This window comes from Physella acuta, unplaced genomic scaffold, assembly GCF_028476545.2.
Source record: "Physella acuta isolate Inbredline_101_S28 unplaced genomic scaffold, ASM2847654v3 ptg002057l, whole genome shotgun sequence".
NCBI lineage: Eukaryota > Metazoa > Mollusca > Gastropoda > Physidae > Physella > Physella acuta.
This window is the reverse complement of record NW_026733560.1, coordinates 44886-71890: the sequence shown is the minus strand read 5'-3', so window position 1 is coordinate 71890 and position 27005 is coordinate 44886. Positions and strand designations below refer to the sequence as shown.

Sequence of the window (27005 nt, the reverse complement as noted above, 5' to 3'; positions counted from 1 at the left end):
GGGTCGGGGAGTGGGGGTTGAGGACTGGGTGCTGCAAGGCTTCTCAAAGTGGGTCGGGTGCTTCAGGGCTTCTTATAGTGGGTCGGGGAGTGGGGGTTGAGGACTGGGTGCTGCAAGGCTTCTCAAAGTGGGTCGGGTGCTTCAGGGCTTCTTATAGTGGGTCGGGGAGTGGGGGTTGAGGACTGGGTGCTGCAAGGCTTCTCAAAGTGGGTCGGGTGCTTCAGGGCTTCTTATAGTGGGTCGGGGAGTGGGGGTTGAGGACTGGGTGCTGCAAGGCTTCTCAAAGTGATGTTGAAAAACATCAGATCTCGTCACAGTGAGTAGACAAGCGAGTATTTACGAAATACACGGATTAATGTCTGGTCCACATTTTATTATGCCAGTATAATAGCACACTGAGTACAAAATACTGAACATACTTTGGCTATAGCGGTATTACAACAATAATTCATATATTCAGACTCTTAATTAGTGTGTATATTGCAAGGTTTAAATGATAATAAAGAAAAATAATAAATAGTGTATTTTATATACTTTTGTTAACGTTTTTCGTCAAAAGTATTTGATCGATGTAAAAAAAAATTTTTAACCTATTTTTCGGGTGAAATAAAGCACGTATCGATCGAGTATTTTAAAAAAAATTATTTTACATAGCGATATTTTACACGTTCCCATAGACTGGCATAGACCGTTGTCACGATCAACAATTTGGGAACCGCTGTTCGAGAAAATAGTCTGGCAAGAAAAAATGAGCAATCAGGAGCCCGCTGCTGTGTGGGACGTGCTGCCAATAAACAGAACTTTTGTTGCCTGATGTTTCATTCTACGCTTCCAGTTAGAATCTACATAAACAGTTTTCTTTATGAAGGTGCTCAACTATTTTGTTTGGTATTTTAAACAGAAAAGCGTTTATTTCTAAATTTATCCAGATTAGATGTTGATCAAACGAACACTTTGCATAACAATATCTATATCTATATCTATATCTATATCTATATCTATATATATATATATATATATATATATATATATATATATATATATAATAAAAAGATATAGAGATGGCGTATAATGAGCATACATGTACATGGTCCAGAGCTTATAGTGCTAGGGAACTAAAACAACGACAACGTTCCTACCCTACGCCTTCGCCAGAAAAAGAAATACAAACAAAAATAAATAACCCCCTTTTTATTTAATGAGGTCACATGCTAAAAACAAATCGTTGCCCGGAGCATTTTATTCGAGCTGACATAATTTTTAAGATAACACGAAAATTCAATTTCATTTCGAATTTCAATTACGTTTTTTTTTTGTTCGTTAAAAACGTGATGAGATGCCAATATTTTTGTGATGAATTCGCAGGTATTGATATGTTCTGCAATTGCCCTGTAGCAATGCTGTCCATCGACTAATACTTTCCCTCTACAAACTCGGTCTCTCGACCAGCACTATCTCTCGACCAGCACTGTCCCCTGACTAGTACTTTCCCTCGCCAATGCTGTCCCTCTACCAGTATTTTCCCCTCGACAAACTCTATCCCTCAATTAGCACTGTCCCTCAAAGAGTACTTTCCCTCGACAAACAATCCCTCGACCCATGTTGTTCCTTCACTAAAAAGGTCCCTCTACCAATATGTCCCTGGACCAGTATTTCCCTCGACAAACTATCCCTCGGCCCATGTTGTTCCTGCACCAAAAGGTCCATCTACTAATATGTCCCTCTACCAATTTATACTGTCCCTCGACCACTACAGTCCCTGTTCGTTGTGTCCGAACAAGGTAGTGCGATATACAGCGGGATAAGGACATAAAAGCCGTATAAACGTTTAGTTTTGAAAACAATTATAATAAAATACAATCATGAAAAAAACGGCATCCCTTCTTAATCTTTAAGCATTGTTATACAGAAAAGACAAAACATAAATAAGCCTTAAATCGCAATGACAGTTGAGAGTCAGGGAGAGCGGATGAGTGTATTAGAGAAAACAGGTGTAGAATTTGTTAAGGTGTGGACTTCAAGCTTCAATAAATGACCGCTTCTATTGTTGTTAAAACTTAAGAATCTGATAAAGGACATACAACAAATTAGCAAAAAGTATCTAAGTGATATTACCCATCCCGATAAAAAAAACGATTGTTCAATTTTTTTTCTTAAAAAATTTGTTACATCGCCTCAAACGCCTTCTTTGAGGAAAAACCAAGCTTCCTTTTACACACAAAAAAAAAAAAAAAAAATTTCGTTCCTTCTCAATAATCCAATGCCAAGACGAGCATTTTTTATCCATGTTTTTGTGTGTGTCATGCCCTTGTAATAAGTGGGGGCAGTTGATTGATTCTTCTACGGCAGCAAGGGGAGAGAAAAAAAAGTGTGTGACTCCACAATTGCTGGCCTTTAACAGCAGGGGAAATAAAAATCGATGGCTGTGTGAGATTCCATAAAAAATATTTTTTGAGCCTTGAAAAAAAAAATGACCGACGTAATAAAAAACTGGTCACGTAACAGATGCCCCTCGCGGGCTGTCTTGAAAGTGTGCCAGTAAAAGGTCAAGTCATACAAGGACAGGCTAAACAAAAGGTCAGGTCATAATAAGGACAGGCTAAACAAGAGATCAGGTCAAACAAGGACAGGCTAAACAAAAGGTCAGGTCATAACAATGATAGGATAAACAAGAGGTCAGGTCAAAGAAGGTCAGGCTAAACACGAGGTCAAACAATGATCACAGATTGTCAATGAAGAAAATATAAGGTGGCTTAAACAGATGACGTAAGCAATGTAGTGTATCAGCAAGTCAGTATGCAAGCACTAATTAACTGACCTTCAAAAACTATGTACTTACAACTAATTTTCAAAAAGCGATATATTATAATTGTCTTTCTGCTCAAATATAAGAGATCTAGAATTTTCATTTCAGAAAATTTCATAGAATTATTATTTTTAGATATCAAGGAATTTACTCTCTTTCGGCAGTGCAACTATTAAAAATTTTCTTATGACACCAAAATAAAAGAACAAAAATAACACCCAACTGCTACCTTAGCCTATCCTACCCTACCTAAATAAAATAAAAAACACAGCTATTTTATTTAGCAGGCAGATTTCGATGACATAATAATTACAATCGAACGTCGTTTAAAAAACTTTCAGTGTAACCTCTGCCTCTCACCACTTAGAATAAAATTGTTAAAAAGATTAGATTAAACGCATTTTTACTCGCTGCAAATATTTAGTTATTATCGATTAGCATTGCCCTTATATTCCTCTGACCCGAGCTGCTCATGTTAAAAATGAATAATTTTACGGATAGACAGGGCGAAAAGTAGGGTTCGGTCTCAGGTAATGAGGTGAGTAGGGTTCGGTCTCAGGTGATAGGGTGAGTAGGGATCAGTCTCAGGTAATGGTGTGACCAGGGTTCGGTCTCAGGTAATGGGGTGACTAGGGTTCGGTCTCACTTAATGGGGTGACTAGGGTTCGCTCTCAGGTAATGGAGTGACTAGGGTTCGCTCTCAGGTAATCTCGTGACTAGGGTTCGCTCTCAGGTAATGGGGTGACTAGGGTTCGGACTAAAGTAGAATACGGATTAAGGGCAGCTGACTACAAAACAATTAATTTAAGACAACAAGAAAGGAACAAGTCAATGAACTGCGATTCTTCGCTGCCCGCTGATATTTAAAGTATCATGAGATGTTCACCTTAAGTAAACAGTGCATCATATCCAGTCTACTGTGTCAGATGGTTCTTTGGGTGTCGCACCAGAGACACGGAGGAAGCATCGATCTACCAGACCAGCAATAACAGCAACAACCCCCTCCACCACAGTAATGACGGCTTTCGGGCGTATCAATACGTGGGTCTAGGGAAATCACAGGCAGGCTAAATTTTCACTGGAATACTAACCTATCTGGGGGGGGGGGGAGAATTAATCACAGAAGTTGAAGACTCAGATTTGATCGTAAGGAAACTATACACGTTTAAACCGAGCAATTTTACAGCGTTCTAATAAACGTAGTTCGTTAATTGTATGTCGGATACATATATATATATATATATATATATATATATATATATATATATATATATATATATATATATATATATACAGAGGAAAAAAGAGAAGCGCTAATTCGTTCGTGAAGAGGCCAACAAAATGCGCAAATTGCTCCAGTTAGTGGCACAGGTTAATATTACCTCCCCTGCCGCTCTGTGTGCCCCTTGACCCGCGGTGCTGTGGGGTATTTACACAACAGTCGGCACACTGAACCGAGGAAAAATCGAACTCACGGGCCAGATGTCAAAAGTGTGTTTGATTGAAGATTACCGCTGATTGGACCAGAGTAATGAACAGTGTTAGAATCTCGGAGAATGTTTGCCTGTAATAAAGTCACATTGGCTTGTGATTTGCAATATCCTGAGATTGTTTCGTGTTTTTTATGTGTTCAGTAGAGCTTTTTAGAAGTACTTTGAATAATTAGTACTTATTTCGAGTATTCTGCTGTAATCATTATTTATGCGTTGCAATTATTTAACTTGTTTTGTATGTTTTTTGTAAAAACAGTGTTAGAATCTTTGAGAATGGTCGCCTGTAACAAAGTCACAGTGGTTTGTGATTAGCTATATCCTGAGATCGTTCCGAGTTTTTTAATGTGTTCAGTAGAGCTTTTTAGAAGTATTTTGCATAATTAGTACGATCTGTACTTATTTCGTGTATTCTGCTGTAATCATTATTTATGCGTTGTAATTATATAACTTGTTTTGAATGGATTTCTTTCGACTGCTCTGCGGTAATAACATTGTATACAATAATAACAGCATTTCGTATCGCCGACGCTAACAAAATTAAAGTTCATTTATATTTACATTGTTTGGCTTCATCCATTAAATTCACTCTTTAATAAATCAACAAGAAAGTAATTAGGATGACATCTACGAAAAAGAGTTTATGAGCTTAAGAGATCTAAAATTAATTTTTAACTTCCACATAAGCGTAAGCATAATTAAAATCAATAAAAAAATGATTATAATTTTTATCCACGTAAAATTAAATACAAAGATTTTTTTTAATTATTCCCCCCCCCCCCCCCCGTTTAAGAACGGATGTGTTTATTGTATTACAGTGTCTGAAGGCCTGGTCTTGTGAGGATGTATTATTTCGTCTATAATCAACCCTGTTCTCAAAACTAAACCTCCGACCAGGTTCCGGGGATTTTATGAAATGCTAAATGGGCGCTGAGCAGGATGTGGAAGCGGGCAGATAAAACAGCGGATGTTGATCAGCGGCCAAAGCTAGCTCGGAGCTCTGGATTAGACATGCCAATCTGGCCCCCCTCCATTACCTCAATCAGTTTTTGATTTCCTGGCCAAATAAATCTCGCGAGTCACACACGGAACAATAAAAAGGTGGGGGGGGGGGGGGGGGTGTTGATGTATTGGCACTAATGGAAATCCGCCCCCCCCCCACACCACCACCCAACACGTCCTGCTGCAGTTACCAATGGTCTGCTGTCTGTGACAGTCGTAATGGACGACTCGAGGCTACTTTAACATATATATATATATATATATATATATATATATATATATATATATATATATATATATATATATATATATATATATATATATATATATATAAACTATATTTTATAATAATTTTATGACAGCTAATTCTCTTATGGAGCACATTCAAGGATAATCCAATATTGACTTAAAGCGGGTAGGGGCAGCAAATACTGGAAGATTATGCCCGTGGTAGTTTGACAGTTCTGGGAGAAAGGAGAAACATTGTACACCCTTATTAAATATTAGACCGGGAAGTCACGTGATGTAGTGTAGTGTATGGGACACCAAAGATTGTGGTTAGTTACTAGATTGGTGGTATAATCATCGTGTACGCTGACATGAATAAGTCCGTCGAGTTGGTACAATCATTCTTAAATGCTAGTAACAGAAACAATTTATAAGTCTCCATATGCATTAACAAATAATTAGAGAAAAAAAACATTTATAATTTTTAAAAAATAGCTTAAATGTCAGATGTCATAAAAATGTGCTAACTATTCTACCGAGCCCTAACTAAGCTGTTGAAGTAGAAGTTTATCGTTTAAATCAACATCAGGTACTAGTGCTGAGTGAACTTGCAGCGAGGAGCAGTTTATCACGGGGAATCGACCACCGGACAATCAGGTTAGCACTTACAAGCTTCACCACTCTACCACGCCGCACCGTACCATATGTTGCTGTGGATAAAACGGATTATCAAACAAGGACAACAATGATTATCGATTTAGCAAAATCCTATCTGTCCTCAATCCTGCTCGACTCTGGTATACTCACAACATCTGCACGCTAATCTACAACACACGCACTATATTATGTTAACTATACTCAACAAAGACCTCGCATTACTGAAAATCGCGGTTCTAAAATTTTCCTGACGTAGGGACATCTTACAACTCAATGTAACTTTGAGTTTAAAAAATGGCATTCTGTTTAAAGCCTGATTGAGTTTATACATTAGCCTATAGTTATAATTTATACTATTTATAACGTAGATATAAATAAAGTAAACTATATGCTTTTAGCATAGAAAAAAATCGAGAATAACAATTGTTGGTGTTGGCTTATAGATGCGAAAAACCCTGGCAAACGGGAAACAGCTGTGAAGTAAGAGTTGCCCTTTTGGACCTGGTGGTCAATAGCGAAGATAAAGTAGAAATTGCGATTAGCGGTGTTTGAAACATTGACATACGGAGAAATAGCCAATGTTCTATGCCCAGCCGCCGTGGCTTTCCCTAACGTGAATCAGAGCTGGGTAGACTCAAGTGCTCCAGACGTCCTCATGGTTGCTAAACCGAATAGTTTCGACTTCGAACCATCGGGCAGATGAGGCTCGTTAGTTGGGGACAGCCACTCTAGAAGAGACAACTCCAAAATCAAACAACTTTGTTCTTGGTTGGACAAAGGCTATGGAAACAAATCCAAAAATAACAGCAGGCGCTTAACCGGTTTGGCACGTATACTTTAGTTGTGTTGGAGGGGATCACTTCCAACACTAAAATTAAGGACGAAGAAGAAACAGACGTCCTTCCACGACGTCCCATGAAGAAAAAAAAATATATAACTTTGTACAAATGTTGGTCTAAATATGTGGAACAACCACGTGATGGATACTCACGGTCTACCGTAAACGGCGTTTGGTCTCCCAGACTAAATCATCGTCCATGTAATGGTATAGTCCAGTTTCAGCCCTGTTTTTTACCCTCCATTATATCGACATAGAAATCCCACCCTACAACGGCGTAATATAACGTTACACCCAGGGGAAAAGAAAAGTAGACCGACTAAAGCAATCCCGGAGAAGGGCAGTTGAAATAGAAGCAAGGGCTGCTGGGCTTACGTGGGTTCAACTAAAGACAGCTGCCCAACACATAGTCCGGTGGAAAGGTGTAGCTGTAGCTGGAAAAGTGTAGCAAAGGATTAAGTCAAGTATGTGAGCAATACGCATTTTTAGATCTTGTGTTTAATTTTAAAAAATACACAATTTAATATTCGTCGGTTTCTACTAACCCCCCACCCACCCCTCTAAGTCCATAAAGTAGAGTTTCCTCACAAAAATTCCCCCCCCCCCCATTACACCATTATCCTCAATAAATAATTTTAAAATATGACTTAATTATTTTTTCCTCTGATCTATTTCAATTTGTTTCAGTAAGTTTTTTTTTCCTTCGAACATAATCCAAAAACCTTAAAAATTTTATTAAGGCAATTTTTCTTTAAAAACCATTTCCCCATCCAAAACAGAATCACAACACTAGTGTAATCTACCGAGAAGTCAGACCCATATAATAGCGAGACTAGACGGCGTAATGCGATACAATAACATCGTATTGTTCCAGCCAGTCTGATCGGAGAGTAAGGAGAGTCATGGTACGAAGCTTTGGGTTACCGGAACAATAGCCAGATACATTCCCGTCTATAAAAGGAAGCGATTGTGTAGATTCTTCATTCGAGATCTTGGAAAATGTTGGTTACTTTTTCACGTCTCGTCATAAAATAAAATTCTGTTTTTGTAACAGAAGCGAAACTTTGGATTTTTGGAGATATTTTCAGTTTTCTAGAAAAACAAAACATCGTTTCTTTTTATATGAATAAAAAAAAATTAAAAATCACCTATACACTAAATTAGAAAATCATTTTGCTTTGAAATCCCCCCCACCCTACACCTTAAACACACGTATACCCCCACCACCACCATCATACACACACACACACACACACACACATCTCGCTTGTTACTTCTCAGTTATCTTTTTCTTTAAAAATTGGAACTAAATAGCTTTAGGAAAGAAGAAACCTCTTGAGTGGGTTAACATATATTTCTATTATTTTTATACGGATGCTGTTATCATTTATACATACTTTTCTAAGAGTATGTGTGTATTTTGATTCACTTCGGTACGCTACAAATGTGCTTGGTAAAAGAAATAACAGTTATGAGACATTCAAAACGACGTATGTGTAACTGAACATCATTATAATGGACTTCCCTGTATACAAAATAAAAAACTCCTTTAGATATTCAAACTTACTTTAAAATAACGTTTTCTAGTCGTCTAATTCACCGAACAAAACATATATGAGATCAATGAATAGACGATAAACACGTTTTTTATCATATTCACCCTCCATGCCTGCAGTCCTTCCTCGGACACTCCACGGCTAACTCAATGTTTGCATTCCTTTAGCGAACACCCCACACTATCATCCATGGCTGCACTCCTTCCTCGAACATTCCACGGCTAACTTGCATTCCTTTAGCGAACAACCCACAACCTATCCTCCATGGTTTCACCCCATACAACACATTCTCCGTTGGAAACAACCTATTGCCGTTCTGTCGGATCAAATCTACTTAAGTGTATTGCCAACATCAGCGTTAGACAATATAAGAAGAGTGTTACATGCGCCAGTTGGGCGTATCTTATCACGTGACCTTTGTAAATCTTTGTAAATCTTCCAGCAAAGGAAACCTACTGTAACTCACCAATCAGATAAACAAGGGAGACCTATCGACCAAAGGCATGCGACAAAGCAACGTATTTCACTTGCTGGTCAAAGCGTGACCAGGACATAAAAACGCAGAACCTGATAGTTAAAGGTTTTGGACACAAGACCGGTGAACTGAGACTTTGTGTCACATTTCATTAACCTAAACGCGGAAATAAAATCGGGTGTAGGACAAAAGGCCGACAGCCAAAAGGCCGACAAGACATGAGGCTTTTTGGATGTCGGCCTTTTGTCCTACAAAAAGCCTTATGTCTTTTCGGCCTTTTGGCTGTCGGCATTTTGTCCATGTCGGCCTTATGTCCGTGTCGGCCTTTCGTCCATGTCGGCCTTTTGTCCGGATCCCAATAAAATCAGTTCGGTCACCAGTTCCACTTAGATGAAGATAGTTAGGGTCAAGTTGATCGCAGTTGGAGTTTAATCTTCAGTCACTAATTACTGCCGTTCACGACGATTCTCGCCTATTAACTCACTACACTGCACCATAACCAAGACGAAAAAAATAATCTTTTAAAATAACCTGATAATATTCTCTTATTTTTACTGAATTATAATATTTGTAGCTTCCTTACTATAAATGTACGCATGTTGTCCTTTAATCTGTAACCCAACCTTCTATTGATTGAAATGTGCTGCATAGTTCATCAATTTTCTACGCTTCCAGCTGGGAAAATCACAACAGGATGTAAAAACAAAGAGTAAAAACATCGGGTTTTTTTTTAAAGTTTAATTAACAGATTACTTGGTTAATTCTATCCATTATGGAGATTCGATAATTTTCGTGGCAGCTGCAGTTTCATTACATTTTAAACATGATTTAAGTTTTAACACTCTCTCTCTCCACTACGTGAGAGTTACTTGAAGCGCTTTCGCCAAAGCTTGAGTAGAAAGTAAAAAGTTAAGTACCCCTTGACACATGACCATATGTAGATGAAGTAGAGTTTAACTGCTGTTTTTTTATTTAATATCGGCATTTGAAGGGAGAGGGGTTCATAACGTTTTCACAAGACCTAAAATTTGAAAATTCACAATAAATTAGTTTGAAAATGTATAGCTGGGTACTTAAAACTATATTAGAATATTAAGACTTCATACTTGGGCTTAAACTATAATACTTTATGAACTGTGGAAATCCTACGAATGCGTTAATTAATGTTTAAATATGACCGCAATTGTCATAGCTACCAGTTTCCCCCACCAAATGTTTTTAACGGAAACACATATGCAGTTGTAGCTTTAAAAAAAGCTATAAAAAAATCATTGTTCCTGTCAAGTAGCCAAGATAACTTTTAAAACTCAAGAACGTCGTAATAAATTGAGACCGGGAACCGAAATGGGAGACATTCTCGTGGTTATTCCATCATACGATTGCTCTGTCTCATTATACGACGTGTAACAATGCGTGTGTGTACATGTTTGTTTAAAGTTATACACGTTTGTTTAAAATTGTACACGTTTGTTTAAAGTTGTACACGTTTGTTTAAAGTTGTACATGTCTGTTAAAGTTGTACACGTTTGTTTAAAGTTGTACACGTTCGTTTAAAGTTGTACACGTTTGTATAAAATAAGATGTGATAAGATTTTGTAAGTGCGCTCAGCCACTCACAATATTTGCTTTCTAAATTGATTTGCTTCACTCTTATAATCTTAAATCCAATATCTTTGATAACAATACTTTTATCCAAGTGTTAAGGCTAGAGTTAGTTATAGTAAAGATACATTTTTAGACCTAGCTATCCATTTTGCAGATGAAGTAGAGTTCATGTTTCTTGACATCGGCATATGAAAGGATAGTGTGGTCAGCACTATTCCCAGCCGCCTTTACTTTCCATAAGGTGAGTCAGGTACCCATCAGAGCTGGGTGGACTCAGAACGGTGCACTGACTTGAACCCGGATTCGATAGAGTTAGTTATAGAGGGCAAGTATTTTTAACAATAGCACTAACATAGCCCTACTTAGGCATACATTGGTATGCCGGTCAGACTAAGTGTCAGTATTTCTCTTAAGGATTTTGAAGTGCATTTTTATATTAAGTAAAATTCAGATGTAGCACACACAAAAACCACAACAATAACAACGAAACAAAGCTATTTAAAAAGTCGGGGTTTGTGAGTTCCTACGTTAGCTATCCGTACGATTAACTTTCTCCATTACCATCCCACCCCATGAAATGACTTGTATGGGAAGACATTCGTTTTACCATCATTATGGATTAAGCTCCAGCCATACATAACTCTATCCTATAAACTAGGTCCTGGTACAACCAAGTACAAATACCCGTGTTAGAACTAAAAACAAAATGTCAATAGAAAGGGAAGACCCGTTTTAGTTGAGGTAATTAAATAGTGTGTCGTGTGCATTCAACATCTCCAGTGTCCTTACTACGGTTTGAATAACGCGGCAGATGGGTACAGGGTCTGGGATGATGAAGTATCGTATTGCGGTTGTATTATTGTTAAGAAATTGTGCGTGGGTTAGCGTTAGGATTAACTTTAGGATAAAGGCTAGTGATGGTGCCAGGGTTTTGGTCAGAAATATTGTTCGGCTTGCGATGTAAGAAGGACTGAAAGCGTCTTGCGGATGCTGTAATACCAGTTGGTTACAAAAATAAGACAAATCAAGTACCAAGTGCAAGTCTTAACTTTGTGGGGGGGGGGGGGGGTGGATGCTGGAAAAGGCAACTTTAAGAATAGAATGATGCTGTATGGTGCTTTTAGCGGGATAAAAATAAGATGCTGCAAATTGAAAATACCCCGAATCAAGGTTAAGCTACCATCGTGTTTTCCCATCTTGAATTTTTAAAATGTCAATGCAAGTGCTAGCTTACTGTAAAAATTCAGTTAAAAAATTGACGGCTGAACCCGTAGCCGACAGATTGCGGCCGTGACCGGCAGACTGCTGCTATAGCCGGCAGACAGTCGAGACACTAATTTGTCTGTACACCGCGGCCGTCACCACAGTCAGCACATCGCTCTATCCCGGCCACGGACGGAATCACGACATGACGTCATGTGGATTATTTTTAGTTACCCCCTCGGGTCGATAAGGCTACTGTCCCTTTCCCCCATCCCCCCTGGATAATACAATGAGCTCATCTGGGTGTTTTAAAATCAATGGTTCTCAACTCGATAACAGACACCCTTCAAGGCTATATCTAAATCAGACATACTAAAGAGTGTGCGTGTCTTTGCATGGAATATGGAGGAGTATAAACTAATAAAATAATGCACTGTATTTATTTAATAATGTATATAAGTACTCGAAAAATGGACAAAAAATTTATGAGGTACACGGGAAAAAATGGGTTGAGAACCAATGCTCCAAAGCCAATGACTGTCGTCACAACAATGCTCAGGCTCCAAGCATGACCGGTTCTCGGCCTGAACCATTCTTACACCAGACAAGGGAGATAATGGGCTGAAGCCCTGCTCGTGGCAAGTATCTGCTCCCATTGTCGGCATCCATTGAGAACTCCGGCGGGCTACAAAACACGCAGATCAATGTAAATTAGGGCAATAAATCCAAGTTGGGGAGACCAAGGCCATTTATTTCCCGGTCGTTTTTTTTTTAAAGCCTCGGCTGGAATACCAAGTGTTGTTTCAATTTGTGTTATAGAATACACAGCATTAGATAGTGAAGTAGTTAAATGATACATTCTTGACAATTATTGTAGATGAGATCATTGCAAATTTGGCAGTGAAAAGAATAATTGTAGAAACAGAAAAATATCCGAGATTAAAGAAATGGCCAATAAAACGTTATTGTAACATCATAATATAGTAAATAACGATTATGGATAAAATAGAAATAATTACAGCTATTACATAAAACTAACCAATATGAACTATACTAAAATTTTAAATTAAATATAATCTTGAAATTAATCATAACGTGATGAGTATAGATAAAACTACAGAGTACAGATAAAACCATTACATAATAATGTACTAAGTACAGATAAAACCATTACATAATAATGTAATAAGTACAGATAAAACCATTACGGAATTAATGAGTACAGATAAAACCATTACATAATGTAATAGGTACAGATAAAACTATTACAGAAAATACAGAGTACATTTAAAACCATTACATAATAATGTTACAAGTATTGATAAAACCATTACGGAATAAATGAATACAGATAAAACCATTACAGAATGTAATGAGTAAAGATAAACCCTTTACAGAATTACTGAGTAAATAAACCAGGAGTGATCTCCTCTAAACTTTCTCGAATATTCTTATATAAAATAACAGGGGATGGGAACTCGGGCTATAGACATGATTTTTAATCCATTTTAAATACTTAAAGTTTTAAAAATAGAATAAAATCTCGTAGACAAATTAATTGCACACCAAGTGAACGCCAAATAAAAAAGCGCATAATAGTGCGCAATATTATTAGTACTTTTAAAATTTACATTATTTTTTTGAGAAATCGGAAGTAGCGTAAAGTACTACTTCCTGTCAACGGAAATTACTCAAAATTTAACAGAAGGTAGAGAATTAGATCTTTTACTTACATGTGAAATTTCATTTATCTATCTGAAATAGTACTCAAGTTATAGGCTTTTGAAAAATTCAAAGTAGGAAAAGTACCACTTCCGTTTATCGGAAATCGCTCAAAAGTTGATACGGATTTACGATTTTGATAAAATACTTATATATGAAATTTCATCAACCTAGCTGTAACGGTACTCAAGTTATCGTGTTTACACACGGACAGACAGACGGACAGACACACAGACAGACACACAGACATACGGACAAGATTGCAAAATTATGTTTTTCCGTATCAGTGAGGTGTAAAACGTCGAGATTTGTAAAAATCTCGATTTTTTTTTTTGCACGATTACAAGACTTTCTCTATACTTCGTATATACGAGAAAGTAAAAAATGAAACTGTTACGGAAATAAATGATTACAGAATAAATGATTACAGATAAAACCATTACAGAATGTAATGAGTACAGATATTACCATTACCAAGTGTAATGAGAAGAGAACTAGCCGATCAGAAAATATTAAATTAATAAATGATGAAGCATGACGAAACGCTGATATATCTTGCTGACTACTGTTAAAGGTCCCGCGCCACCCCGGGGCAGACATACGGCCATCTGATAGTATGGGGACCGTGTGTAAACAAATACCTAGCACACATATTTCATCAGGTACTCGCCATCTGATAGTATGGGGACCGTGTGTAAACAAATACCTAGCACACATATTTCATCAGGTACTCGCCATCTGATAGTATGGGGACCGTGTGTAAACAAATACCTAGCACACATATTTCATCAGGTACTCGCCATCTGATAGTATGGGGACCGTGTGTAAACAAATACCTAGCACACATATTTCATCAGGTACTCGCCATCTGATAGTATGGGGACCGTGTGTAAACAAATACCTAGCACACATATTTCATCAGGTACTCGCCATCTGATAGTATGGGGACCGTGTGTAAACAAATACCTAGCACACATATTTCATCAGGTACTCGCCATCTGATAGTATGGGGACCGTGTGTAAACAAATACCTAGCACACATATTTGATCAGGTATTCCGGTCAGCTAAACACATCAGCGTACACAAGTTTTACAGTTACTACTTGCGTACAACTGGTTTGTTTCGTTTTATTTAACTTTTTTTTGATACAACAGTTTTATTTCGTTTATTTTAATAACTTTTATTTAAATTTGGGAGTTTGGTGTGTGACAAATGCATTCATAAGCCACTGGTGTGAAAACTATATATTCTTTATAACTAACCCTCTAGATCGCATGCCCCTCTTCCACCGTTAGGGTATAACTATAACCCAAGAATACTGAACACGCGAGCACCTTGACTTAAACAGCCGGGTCATGCCTGAGCCGACTCAGCTATCACGGGTACCTAAGATAATTTGGGAGAAGAACAAGTGGCGGGTAGGTCATTAGGCGACTTCACTCACCATTTCTCAAAACATAACTATATTAATTAAATCTACACTTGAAATCTAATTTCATGAATAATCGAACACAGAAATTTCACAATCTTAAAGTCATTAAATTTTTGTGCCAACACAAGCTTAAGAACTTAAAAAAAAAAGTTTTCAAATAAATTAATCAATACATGTGCGTAACCTATATTTAATTAAGCATAAAATGTAAATTTAAAAAAAAAATTACTCTAAGCTCCCAGTAATCTCCACACAAACCAATCGATAAAGGTGTATCACTATATTTAATTAAGCATAAAATTTATATTTAAAAAAAAATTCTAAGCTCCCACCAATCTCCACACAAACCAATCGATAAAGGTGTATCACCTGTATCAAATTAAGCATAAACTTTTTTAAACGAAAGCTGTTGCTGGCTGTTTCAATAAACTAGTCAGCTGTACATTTTCAACCAACGAACAACCCCTTCACCCCGATGGCCTTTCAGCCTGGCTGTTTCAATAAACTAGTCAGCTGTACATTCTCAACCAACGAACAACCCCCTCACCCCGATGGCCTTTCAGCCTGGCTGTTTCAATAAACTAGTCAGCTGTACCTTCTCAACCAACGAACAACCTCCTCACCTCGATGGCCTTTCAGCCTGGCTGTTTCAATAAACTAATCAGCTGTACCTTCTCAACCAACGAACAACCCCCTCACCCCGATGGCCTTTCAGCCTGGCTGTTTCAATAAACTAGTCAACTGTACCTTCTCAACCAACGAACAACCTCCTCACCTCGATGGCCTTTCAGCCTGGCTGTTTCAATAAACTAGTCAGTTGTACATTCTCAACCAACGAACAACCCCCTCACCCCGATGGCCTTTCAGCCTGGCTGTTTCAATAAACTAGTCGGCTGTACATTTTCAACCAATGAACAACCCCCTCACCCCGACGGCCTTTCAGCATCCAGCTGGCCTGTAAAAATTAAGACTTAAATCACAGGGCCAGGCAGCGTTAAATCAACACCAGGGGAAATATCGATCACCTAATCGATGACTCGCCCATTAAATGAACCAGCTGCTTTAGAATTTTTCTGATTTTTGTATGACGGCTAACAATGTTTGACAGTAGTTATGAATATTTTGTTTCGTTAATGTAACACAAATGCAAAAAATATTTAAATAGGACTACATAAGAAATGAAAGAATGAAAGTACAGCATACAATGTTTGACAGTAGTTATAAATATGTTGTTTGGTTAATGTAACACACATAATAGTACTACGCAAGAAATGAAAGAACGACATAGACTCCGTTTGTTTAACAAGACAATCTAAAGGTAGTATCGCAATATGATACATAAACATAATATAACTAAGACTAAAAAACTAGAGGGCAGTAAAATAGGGAGAATTTTACAGCACCCCCCCCCCCCCATCCCAACACACTATAACATTGCTTAGTTATATTTGGAAATATAATATATATTAATACATATTAAATACGAGTCGCAATTAAGGGGCCTCCGAAAATATGTCTAGTGATAAAAAGAACGGCCTCTGAAAAGGCCCGCGCGATTAAGGAACCCATATTTGCATTCTTAGCTTAGCGGGGAGCTGTTAATTTAATTAGACGAAAAAAAAAAAGAAAAAAAAATCCTTATCACAATTAAGGGACAAAGTTTAGGGTCACCTAAAAATTGGCGGCCCCTTGATTTGTATCGCTGTTAACGTCCAGCTTAACTGCTGCAGCTTTTAAAGCATGCCATCAACGGTTAAAAGTGGTAATTTAATTGACATTGATCTACGACTACACACACATATTCATTGGCCTGTATTGTAGATTAAACTCTGGTTTCATCGCGTATTGAAACACGGTGTAGTACACGCTTTGTACGTGGTTAAATCAGATTGCTAAAAAAAATGGCAATATATTCTCTGGTTCGAAAGCCGGTGTTTATATAAGTACTATATCTACACCATACTTTCTCATATACTTTGCACTTATTAGGATGATGTAGCATTGATGTGTGTTTACACGATCAATGGCCGTGACAAAACGTGACGTACCTGATATAAATAGTCTAGGCTTGTATTCTCAGGGACATAGTAAACATACGACATACTTTCATTAAGTAGCAGGGACATAGATGCTCATAGTAAAGATATGACATACTCTCCTGTAGTAGCAGGGACATATATGCTCATAGTAAACATACGACGTACTTGAGTAGCTGGTACATAGATGCTCATAGTGAACATACGACGTACTTTCATTCAGTAGCTGGTACATAGATGCTCATAGTGAACATACGACGTACTTTAATAGCTGGTACATAGATGCTCATAGTAAACATACGACGTACTTTCATTCAGTAGCTGGTACATAGATGCTCATAGTGAACATACGACGTACTTTAATAGCTGGTACATAGATGCTCATAGTAAACATACGACGTACTTTCATTCAATAGCTGGTACATAGATTCTCATAGTAAACATACGACGTACTTTCATTCAGTAGCAGAGATATAGAAGCTCACCCATAGAATAGATGTCTTGAAAACTATGAATATGGGTAATGGTTATTCATGTCTGGATATAATATTAGATTTCATGGAAAAAGCAAGGTAAGCTCAGTGACGTTTGGAAAAGACGGTTTTAAACATTAAGTTTTGGACTGTAGGTAGCGATATATCAACACTCATCAATATCCAACTCACCACTAGGCTACTCAGTCTAAAAAAAAAACAATTTTACCACTGTCACAGATACGCAGTTATTTCCCATTATACTGTAATCTAGAGCTCACTATATGTAGCAAATATAATTTAAATCATTTTTCAAATTAGAAATGTGGTGAGGGTGTATAGTAATAACATTATTGATTTTGTTCTATTTAACCGTATACATCTTACTAATATGATAATGTGATAATTTATAGGGATAGTTCTAGTATCTACATGCAGTGGCGTCGCTAGGTCGGGTGTCACCCGGTGCGGCATCCCCCCCCCCCCGTATTTTTTTCTAATTTAAAATTTTGCAGTTGGTGTCACCCCCCTCCCCCGGTAAAAGCTTTGAAGTGTTCACATTTAATACTAATGATGTTTTTCTATAGTCGGTTGTTAAAACAGCTGGATGTAGCATTGTTTTCTCTTTAGTTTGCATCTTTACGTCAAGGGGTACACCCCTTCCTCCCTTGTCGGGATCGTAATTATTTACTTGAAATACTTTTTAACTTTAATTAACCATTAATTGAACTGGCAAAAAAAACATATTTATTCTATATATCTTGTGATTTTTTTGTCTTGGTGTCACCCACGTAAATGGTGTCACCCGGTGTGGTCTGCACCCCCCGCACCCCCTCGCGACGCCTCTGTCTGCTTGGCTTTTTAATGAACTGACACAGAGCTCCTGTGTGTTAGTTACATTTCCAAGACCAGTGAAACTATCTTAGCCCCCCCCCCCCCTCCCACCTCATTCAAAAGCCATCACGTATGGGTGAGTTGAACAAAGATTGTGTTCACTACTTGTGTCGTAAACTGACTAATGGCTTCACGCTTGACTGCTCGGCTGATTTCATTTAATTGGGTACAAATGGAATCGAAACATACGGGATTTCTCGACACGATGTGACGGAATTCAGGCTTGAGAGGCCTTCACTCCACCGGTGCAAATTAAGAAAGTGGTGACATCTTGATCGGGTAGGGTGGGGGTTTTCCCTTCGTTCTATACTACACTGCGTTGCGATATAACGTATGTACACTATGTACACGTTGGCACATTTAAGGGTACACATCAAGAAATGGTAAAGATGTCATGACGGGATAGTTACACTATAGTGCTACACCGTTCGTTTTTACACAATTACAAATCATGTACTGATACAAATCAAGAAATTGTAAAGATATCTTGACGGGGTGGGAGTCTTCATTATGTGCTTTTTTATAATGCTATACCATTCATTTGCATGTCAGAGGTTCTTCCAGGCATCTCTTCAGGGGTGTGTGTGTGGGGGGGGGGGATGCTCTATATAGAAAACATATACTTTTACCAGTGTCCGCCCTCACCCCCTGGAAAATGTCCACCCCCTCGAAAATATCAAGTGCCCCCCCCCCCCCCCCCCCCCCCCCCCGAGACAAGAGTCTAGAAGAAACACTGGCACGTTGGTACACATTTACTGGTACAAATCAAGAAATGGTAAAGATATCTTGACGGGGTGGGTGTCTTCGGTCTGTGTTACACTGTAGTGCTACACCGTTCGTTTTTATACAATTACAAATTATTTACTGATACAAATCAAAAAAGCGGTAAATATATCTCTACGTGATGGGAGTCTTCATTCTCTGCTACACTACAGTGCTATACCACTTATGTATATACGGGTATAAATCGTGAAAAATTATAATGATATCTCGGTGGTGGGAGATTGGGTTCTGTGTTGCAGTGTAGGTCCATTCCACGTACGTATCAGAGGAAGTAGAGTATATCTGTTTCAATGACCTCGGCATACAAGGGAAAAGTGTGGTCAGCACTATGCCCAGCCGCCTTTGTTTCCCTAACTTGAGTCAGGTACCCATCAGAGCTGGGTGGACTCATGAATGTCTGTAAGACTCTAGTGTGGGATCCAACTCAAGACTTCCGTGTTAGATCTCATAAGCATACCAACGTGTGTGAACGTATTGTATTAAGACTATGGGGTACACGTCATTAGTGACGGCGGTGGAGTGCGCGCCTGCTAACTCGAAAGTCACGAGTTCGAAACCCGGGTTCGACCGTAGGTCATTCCCTGGCCGAACTAGCCCTCATGTCTAAGCAAGCTGATGTGATGCACTGGAGAATGAATTTTAAAAAGTCTGGTGGAAATCACGTGTCTAGCGTCTGGCATTGTGGGTTCCAATCTGACTGGTTAATGAACAAAAAGCTTGAGCCGGTAATGAACATATACAGAGAGAGAGAGAGAGAGAGAGAGAGAGAGAGAGAGAGAGAGAGAGAGAGAGAGTGGGAGGGAGGGAGGGAGGGAGAGAGGAGAGGAGAAAGATGGGAGAGAGAGGAGAGAGGGAGAGAGAGCTCTTGTCACTCCCTATGATCCCTAGCCTAGGTTCCCACACTGAAGCACAGTGTCAGAAACATCTCTTCAAGTAACAATACATTTAATGAATGGTTGCCACGAAACAAAAAGAAGCCGATTTGAAGTTCTATTTCATTTGTGCTTGAAGCTACATTCACACAATCATCCCTTGCACTTGTACATTTCCTCACATTTTTTACTATTATTTTAAATACGTTGTTAGAAGGTCGGCCTTAAATGTCATCACACAGCTGGGGGATGGGGTGAGCTCAGGGTTTATGATGATAGTGACCAGCGGCGTGATAAAGGAGGGGTGGGGGTGTGGTCCATATAGGGTTACATCAAGCCGAAAAATCGTGAAATGTAGTGCCAGAACAATGTTTTATCTAATTAAGATAACAAAATATTAGGGGGAGATGGGTGACACCAAACTAAAAAAACAAAAAATTTGGAGGGGGAGGGGGTATGACAACCTCAGTTACCGCATCGGGTGACACGTGACATAGTGACGCCACTGGAGATGACAGTTTATGATGATGGTGAGACGTAGGATTTTTTTTTAAAGGACAAAATCGATTATAACATGCTTACTTTAGTTAAAAGTATAGTTACTGTGTGGGGGAGGGGGATTAGAAACTTTGTGGCAATTTGTGACGACGGTGCTAACGGAAATCGTCCAAGGGGGCACTTTGCCATTTATGGACGCCCTATTATATCTAATGTAAATAGTGCAAAAGCAGTATAGATTAGAAAGATTAGGGAGCATTGTTTTGACCAGGGGCGTAGCGAAGTGGGGGGTGCGGATCGCACCGGGTGACACCATTTAGGGGGGTGACACCAAGGCAAAAAATAGCAAAATATACAGAGAAAAACTCGAGGGGGGGTGCAAATCGAGAGTTTGAGGGTGGGGGTGCGAATCGAAAGTTTGAGGGGGGGTGCAAATCGAGAGTTTGAGGGGGGGGGGGGGTGCAAATCGAGAGTTTGAGGGGGGGGGGGGTGCAAATCGAGAGTTTGAGGGGGGGGGTGCAAATCGAGAGTTTGAGGGGGGGGGGTGCAAATCGAGAGTTTGAGGGGGGGGGGGGGGGTGCAAATCGAGAGTTTGAGGGGGGGGGGTGCAAATCGAGAGTTTGAGGGGGGGGTGCAAATCGAGAGTTTGAGGGGGGGTGCAAATCGAGAGTTTGAGGGGGGGGGGGTGCAAATCGAGAGTTTGAGGGGGGGTGCAAATCGAAAATTTGAAAGTTTGTCCCTGGGAAGGGTCTCTATGCCTCTGGGGGGTGACACCATTAAGTGCCGCACCGGGTGACACCCGACCTCACTACGCCACTGGTTTTGACCCAAAGCACGCTACTAGTATATAACGCGGGGAAAGCATATAAATGTTTGCATGAAGTATTTGTTGTGAGATGTAAACTCGCTACAAGGATGTACGAATCCCTCTCGTGATCTCACCCCTAAACAGACGCAAGGATCGACTAACTCGGGTTCATTAGAGAGGACAGTGCGTCTAACTAAGGCCGCAGACGACAGGACAAAACAATCAATGTAACCTTCCACGTCTATTAAACGTCATGAATGTGTTTAAAATATTGGAGATAAACAATCATAATCAATAAACAACCATATAAAAAATAGTGAGTGATATTCGTTACATTAGAGTAAGACGTGGGTCATACTTTTAAAAGCTAGGTCAAGACTGAAGAAGACCAACGTCAAAGACAGGAAGTTTGGGTATGAGACGTGTTTCCGGTTTATTCTATTTTCATTATTCTGATTCAAAGACAAACAGATGTACATATCGAACGTGAATATGAACGTGAATAAAAAAAAAAAGGCTAACTTTACTCTACACAAGTCATCACTGGATACTATACACGTCATTACCTGGCACTACGCACGTCATCACCTGACCCAACACACGTCATCCTCTGGCACTACGCACGTCATTACATGACGCAACACACGTCATCACCTGACATTACACACGTCATCACCTGACACAACACACGTCATCACCTGACCCAACACACGTCATCGCCTAGCACTACATACGTCATTACATGACACTACACACGTCATCACCTGACACTACACACGTCATCACCTGACACTACACATGTCATCACCTGACACTACACACGTCATCACCTGACACTACACACGTCATCACAAGATGCAACACACGTCATCACAAGATGCAACACACGTCATCATCTGACTTTCTTCTGGGGGCTCTGCACCCCCCCCCCCCCCCCGGAAGAGATGCCTGGAAGAAACTATGGCCATACCACACAATTGTCCATTACAAAGCAGACCTATACAAAAGGAACCCTAAACTGACATCTAACCTAACTGTACCACAGTAAGTTACTAACAAGAGACCCACTAGCAATGAATACTAGTTTTACTACCTATAAAACAATTAACTGACACAAGGCTGAAGCATAAAACTAAGCTAGCAGTAAACCCACAATGAAATTTATGTGAGCAGCCTGCTTATCAATTTAAAATACTGCATCAATATACAGATCTAGAACTTAGTTTTACAAAGGAGCATTAATTAAAATGCAGAAGTGACATTTTCACTCTCCCCCCCCCCCCCCCCCCCACCATTAGTAAAATTACATCATCCAAGATTAAAACACAAATTTCTGCTAGTGATCTGAGGGGGGAGGGGAGTTTGGATGATAGTGTTATCCTTCTGGTAGCAGTATAGATAGAGTGAGTGTGAATGATAGAAGGGGGTGGGGGTGGGAGGATGTAACTACTGGTTGCAATATTTGTATTGTGGGGATGAAGAATGGATTCTTAGGTGTTGAGGAAAACATCAAATCAAGGTATAGGACACTTTTAACTTCACACATGAGACCATACCAAGAGAAAAATGAAAATTATTCTTATAAAGCTGCTGGCTTGACAAAGAGAACCATATTAAGTTGTTTTGGTATATTTTTTTTACCAGTATTTCTGGTTGAATAACAGAGCTTGTGACTGTTAACGTGTAACTATTAAGTTCAGGCTTGAGTCTGTAGAATGTTGCTGAGTACACCCAGCTCTGATGAGTAGCTGAATCACTTTAGGGAAACATAATGCTGACAACACTATCCCCCATAGGCCTCTAAATACTAAGGTAATAGGGCTGGTAAGTAGGTCAACAATCAGTTCTATGGCTCATGCAGGTTTTATTGAGCGGTAGAACTGGTTGGTGGCCTACTTACCAGCCCTATTGAAACATGTAAACTTTACTCTATCTGAACAGGCAAAGATAATGATGATGATTCTACTGTAAGAGTTATGGGACTGAGCTTAGTTCAGCATGGCGGATAAAGTTAAAAAAATAAAGACGAGTTAGTCCTGCTAATGTTTTACAAGAGGCAGAGAAAACTAATAAAACAAAGTGGAACTTACATCGGATGATCATGTACGTATCATTATGCTTGGGAGCATCAGAAGGAACTGGCTGGCAGCTGTCAATATCCTTACAATGAATGTGGAAACACTTGGATAACGTGAAAAATGCAACATCACAATTGTCTATGTTACAACATAGTCCGAGGCAATTTTCCCAGCCATTGGCGTCAACCTCTACCTACATGCAAGTCAAAGATACAGGGTAAAATATTAACAGCACATCAAAACAAATATAAATTTTAAGATGTGATTAGTTTTGAACATGGAACAATAGAATAGGGAGTATGGTGGACATTGACAAGGTTTATTCTACTTTTAAATTTTAGTTTGTATCCACATTTGATGATCTTTTTACCAGTGTCAGCTAAAACAAAAGTAGCAGGGATTGACTTTAGGTCAGCAATTTATAAACTGAAGCAAGATGTTAGTAGACAGTGTAAATGTGTAAAAACCACAGTCTTTATTTTTTAAAAACTGCAGTGTGCAAGTTTTAGACTAACGATGAGTCTCAAATAAAAACAAATTGGGATTAGGTGTATACATTGTTATTCAGAAACTGTACCTTTGAGTGTGTATATATTTATGAGCTATTAATGCAACACTAATCATAGGCCAGAGATAGACAGCAGCCTAGCATCTTACAGCCCCCCCCCCTGCCCCCCACTAATTATCCGCCATCTAGGCATTCAATAAAATGGGCTCAAGGAATATATAAAGGGTTTAGCGTCAAATCTATACAAGCCACCAGGTAGTGTGTCATTCCCTCCTTCTGTCATCGGTTTAGTCACTTTGTCTTCGCAAGTGCGGTGGTGTGAGTCATGCATGGGGAGGGCTCTCCCAGGGACAGACACCCAAGAAAACATGTTGTTCTGTGGCGGTCTACATTACATCATGGGTTGGGGGAAAAGGGAAATCAGGGTGGACGTCTGTGAAGGCGTTGTGCTGTTATTATTACCCTAGTATAAGCTAGTAAAAATGTAATGACCTACTGCAGTTTTTTGGGCAGAGAATTATTGGCAGGGGGGCAATGTCCTGCCCACACTAGATAGATTAGGAAAAAAAACACTACACAACCAGATGAAAAGATTTTGTTAAAAATGTTATGAAATACAATACCTTAGTAAAATTTCCAGAATCTGCTCCAAGTTTTGGGAGGTGAGATTTAAATATATGTTTACTAATTTCCTGTAAAGATTTAGGTGAATCCAAAGGAATTTTATCTGCATTTATAATTTCACAAATATCTGCTGGAACATCTGCTGGAACATCATCTGAAATATTATAAAGATGCAAAGAATTATAGAGAAAAAGTGCAGTAACTAAATGATCTAAAAGGAGCAACCATACATAAGTGTTGTGTGAAGAAAAAAAAGTTTAAGAAGTAAAAATCTAACTTTGATTGGGCCTCCTTTATAATTTATTATCTATATCAAAAACAAAATATTAAAATTTAAGTTAAAATTGATCTAAACGCAGTACTTTAGAAGTGCTAAGGAAATGGTTTTGAACCCAGTACTTTTTAGGGTTGAGAGCACTACTAAAATGTACACTCACTTATATCTAAAAATCTTAGCTTATCCTGAGCTCTCTCGTGTTTGAGATACACAGAAAATTAACCGCAGTTCAGAAAATGCATTTATCATAACTCATAAACTCAATATGTAAGACCATTTTGAGTAAACATTAGAGTACCACTAGTGGAAAATATCAAGATATATGTAAAATAAATGTATTTTATAGTTGAGCACTAACCTGCTGAGCTACAAGAAAAGATCAGCATAAAGGCAATTGAGCTCTTTATTATTAGATTATTCATCATCAGCATTTCAGCCAATCAAGTCAAATCACCTGAGGGGGGAAAAAATTAATTAGGCCTAAAACTTGAAAATTACATTAGATTAACAGCACAATGAGTGTGCATTAAAATAATTAAATGTACACTCACCAGGTTTTGTAAAAAAAAAAAAAAAAACATATTTTTTTTTCAATTTTTTAAAATGTTTTATTTAACATAGGAACTAGCCCTATAGGCCTATTTATATTTATTTGTTGTTTTTTTTTTTTGCTTTAGCAGCATTTTAAATTTAATTTGATAGGCCACTGTGTAGGCTACAGTATAAATGTGATTTTAATGACTACAAAAAAAGTTCTCTAAAAAAATCAGTGATCTCATTAATAAAGTAAAAATTATTGAATCCAATTTTAATGTAACCTAAGGCATTCTTATGCAAGGCATTAAAATTAGAAAATGTATGCATAGGCCTATTTTAAACTGTAAATAAGATGTTTTAGCTGCTAGATTAGGTGTTCATTAGTGTACAACTTTGTCTTGACACCAGCACTTTATTTAAAGTTTATTACAAACGTAGGCCCTAAAGGAAGTTGAAGTAGTCTGTAGATTTTAGATCCAATTAATTAAACTAGTTAGGCCTATTGCCTATTATCAATCTAGAAAGTAGAATTTAGACAATTTAGAATTTTTAGATTTTGATCATTTAACTTTAACTTTTACTCATTTTACTCATTTAAGACATTTATCATTTTATGTCATTTAAAATTAGTAGGCTAATTTTAGAGTAGCAAAATAGTTAGGCTTCCTTAGGCCTAAATTTTATTTAGACCTTTAGGCTATTAGCTTATGGCCTATTATTAGGCCTATTTTACTAACTTTAGGCCCTAAACTAATTAAAATTTGTGTTTTAAGAGCTGAACTGGAACTAGATCTAGCTGCTGAACACTCCAAGCTCAGCTGATTGAAATTCAGAAAAAGATAGTCTGACGGCCTAACACATTATTTTATCACTAAACTAGATCTATTCTAGATCTAAATAAATAAAAAGTTACGAAATAATATTTCTAATACAATAATTAAAGAAGCAATTACAGCCAATTTATGAGCCCACCTTGCTGTTTTGGTTTACGATCCTGTTGCAGGGTAAAATTCTTCCATGTTTAATGTTTACTAATGCAAAGTTGTCTGGTCATACTAATTGCTGAAACATTTAGTATTATAAAAAAGAAGAAAAAAATAATATTATAATATTTTCCCTTTATTTATTTCGCTACCCAAAGGCACAATTAAGATCTAAGTATTACAAAGTCGTAATAAAATATTGCTACGCAATAAAGCGAACAATACTGAAACAACAGAAGAAATGACAATAAGAAAAAAAAGCAATAATTTAGTTACCGATTCCAAGACAAGTGTTGCAATCATCACGATATAATTAGGACCTAAACGACGATAAATGAAGTCAAGATATTTTTTTACCTCCCATCTGATAACATTTTTCCTTTTTTAAAAAAAAGTTACCCTTTCGGACCTGGTACATTAAGTAATAAGTATCAGTAGTGTCAGCTGGCGGGTGCTGGTAGTGCGGTCCGCATCAGGTGACACCATTTAGGGCTGGACACCACGAAGAAAATCGTAAAATGTTTGTTTACAATTTCATGTCGTGTAAAAATAATACATAAAAAATAGGGTAGAGGAATGTTACAAAAAAAAAAATGCAAAAGTAGTTGGGGTAGGAGGG

At 38.2% G+C, this 27005-nt stretch overlaps 1 protein-coding gene across 1 annotated transcript in view; it reads right to left on the bottom strand.

Moving 5' to 3' along the window:
• LOC131931928 (uncharacterized) overlaps positions 1-26747 on the bottom strand; it is a gene marked incomplete at its 3' end in the record, with an annotated part of 34673 nt that extends 7926 nt beyond the window's left edge. Inside the window, exons 1-5 of the mRNA XM_059288761.1 lie at positions 26663-26747; positions 26376-26465; positions 25225-25320; positions 24589-24743; positions 23470-23650 (exon numbers count right to left, since the gene is read on the bottom strand). Coding sequence (XP_059144744.1) covers positions 23470-23650; positions 24589-24743; positions 25225-25297 — 409 coding nt within the window. The remainder of the gene's footprint in view (positions 1-23469; positions 23651-24588; positions 24744-25224; positions 25321-26375; positions 26466-26662) is intronic.
• Between the last annotated feature and the right edge of the window lie 258 nt (positions 26748-27005).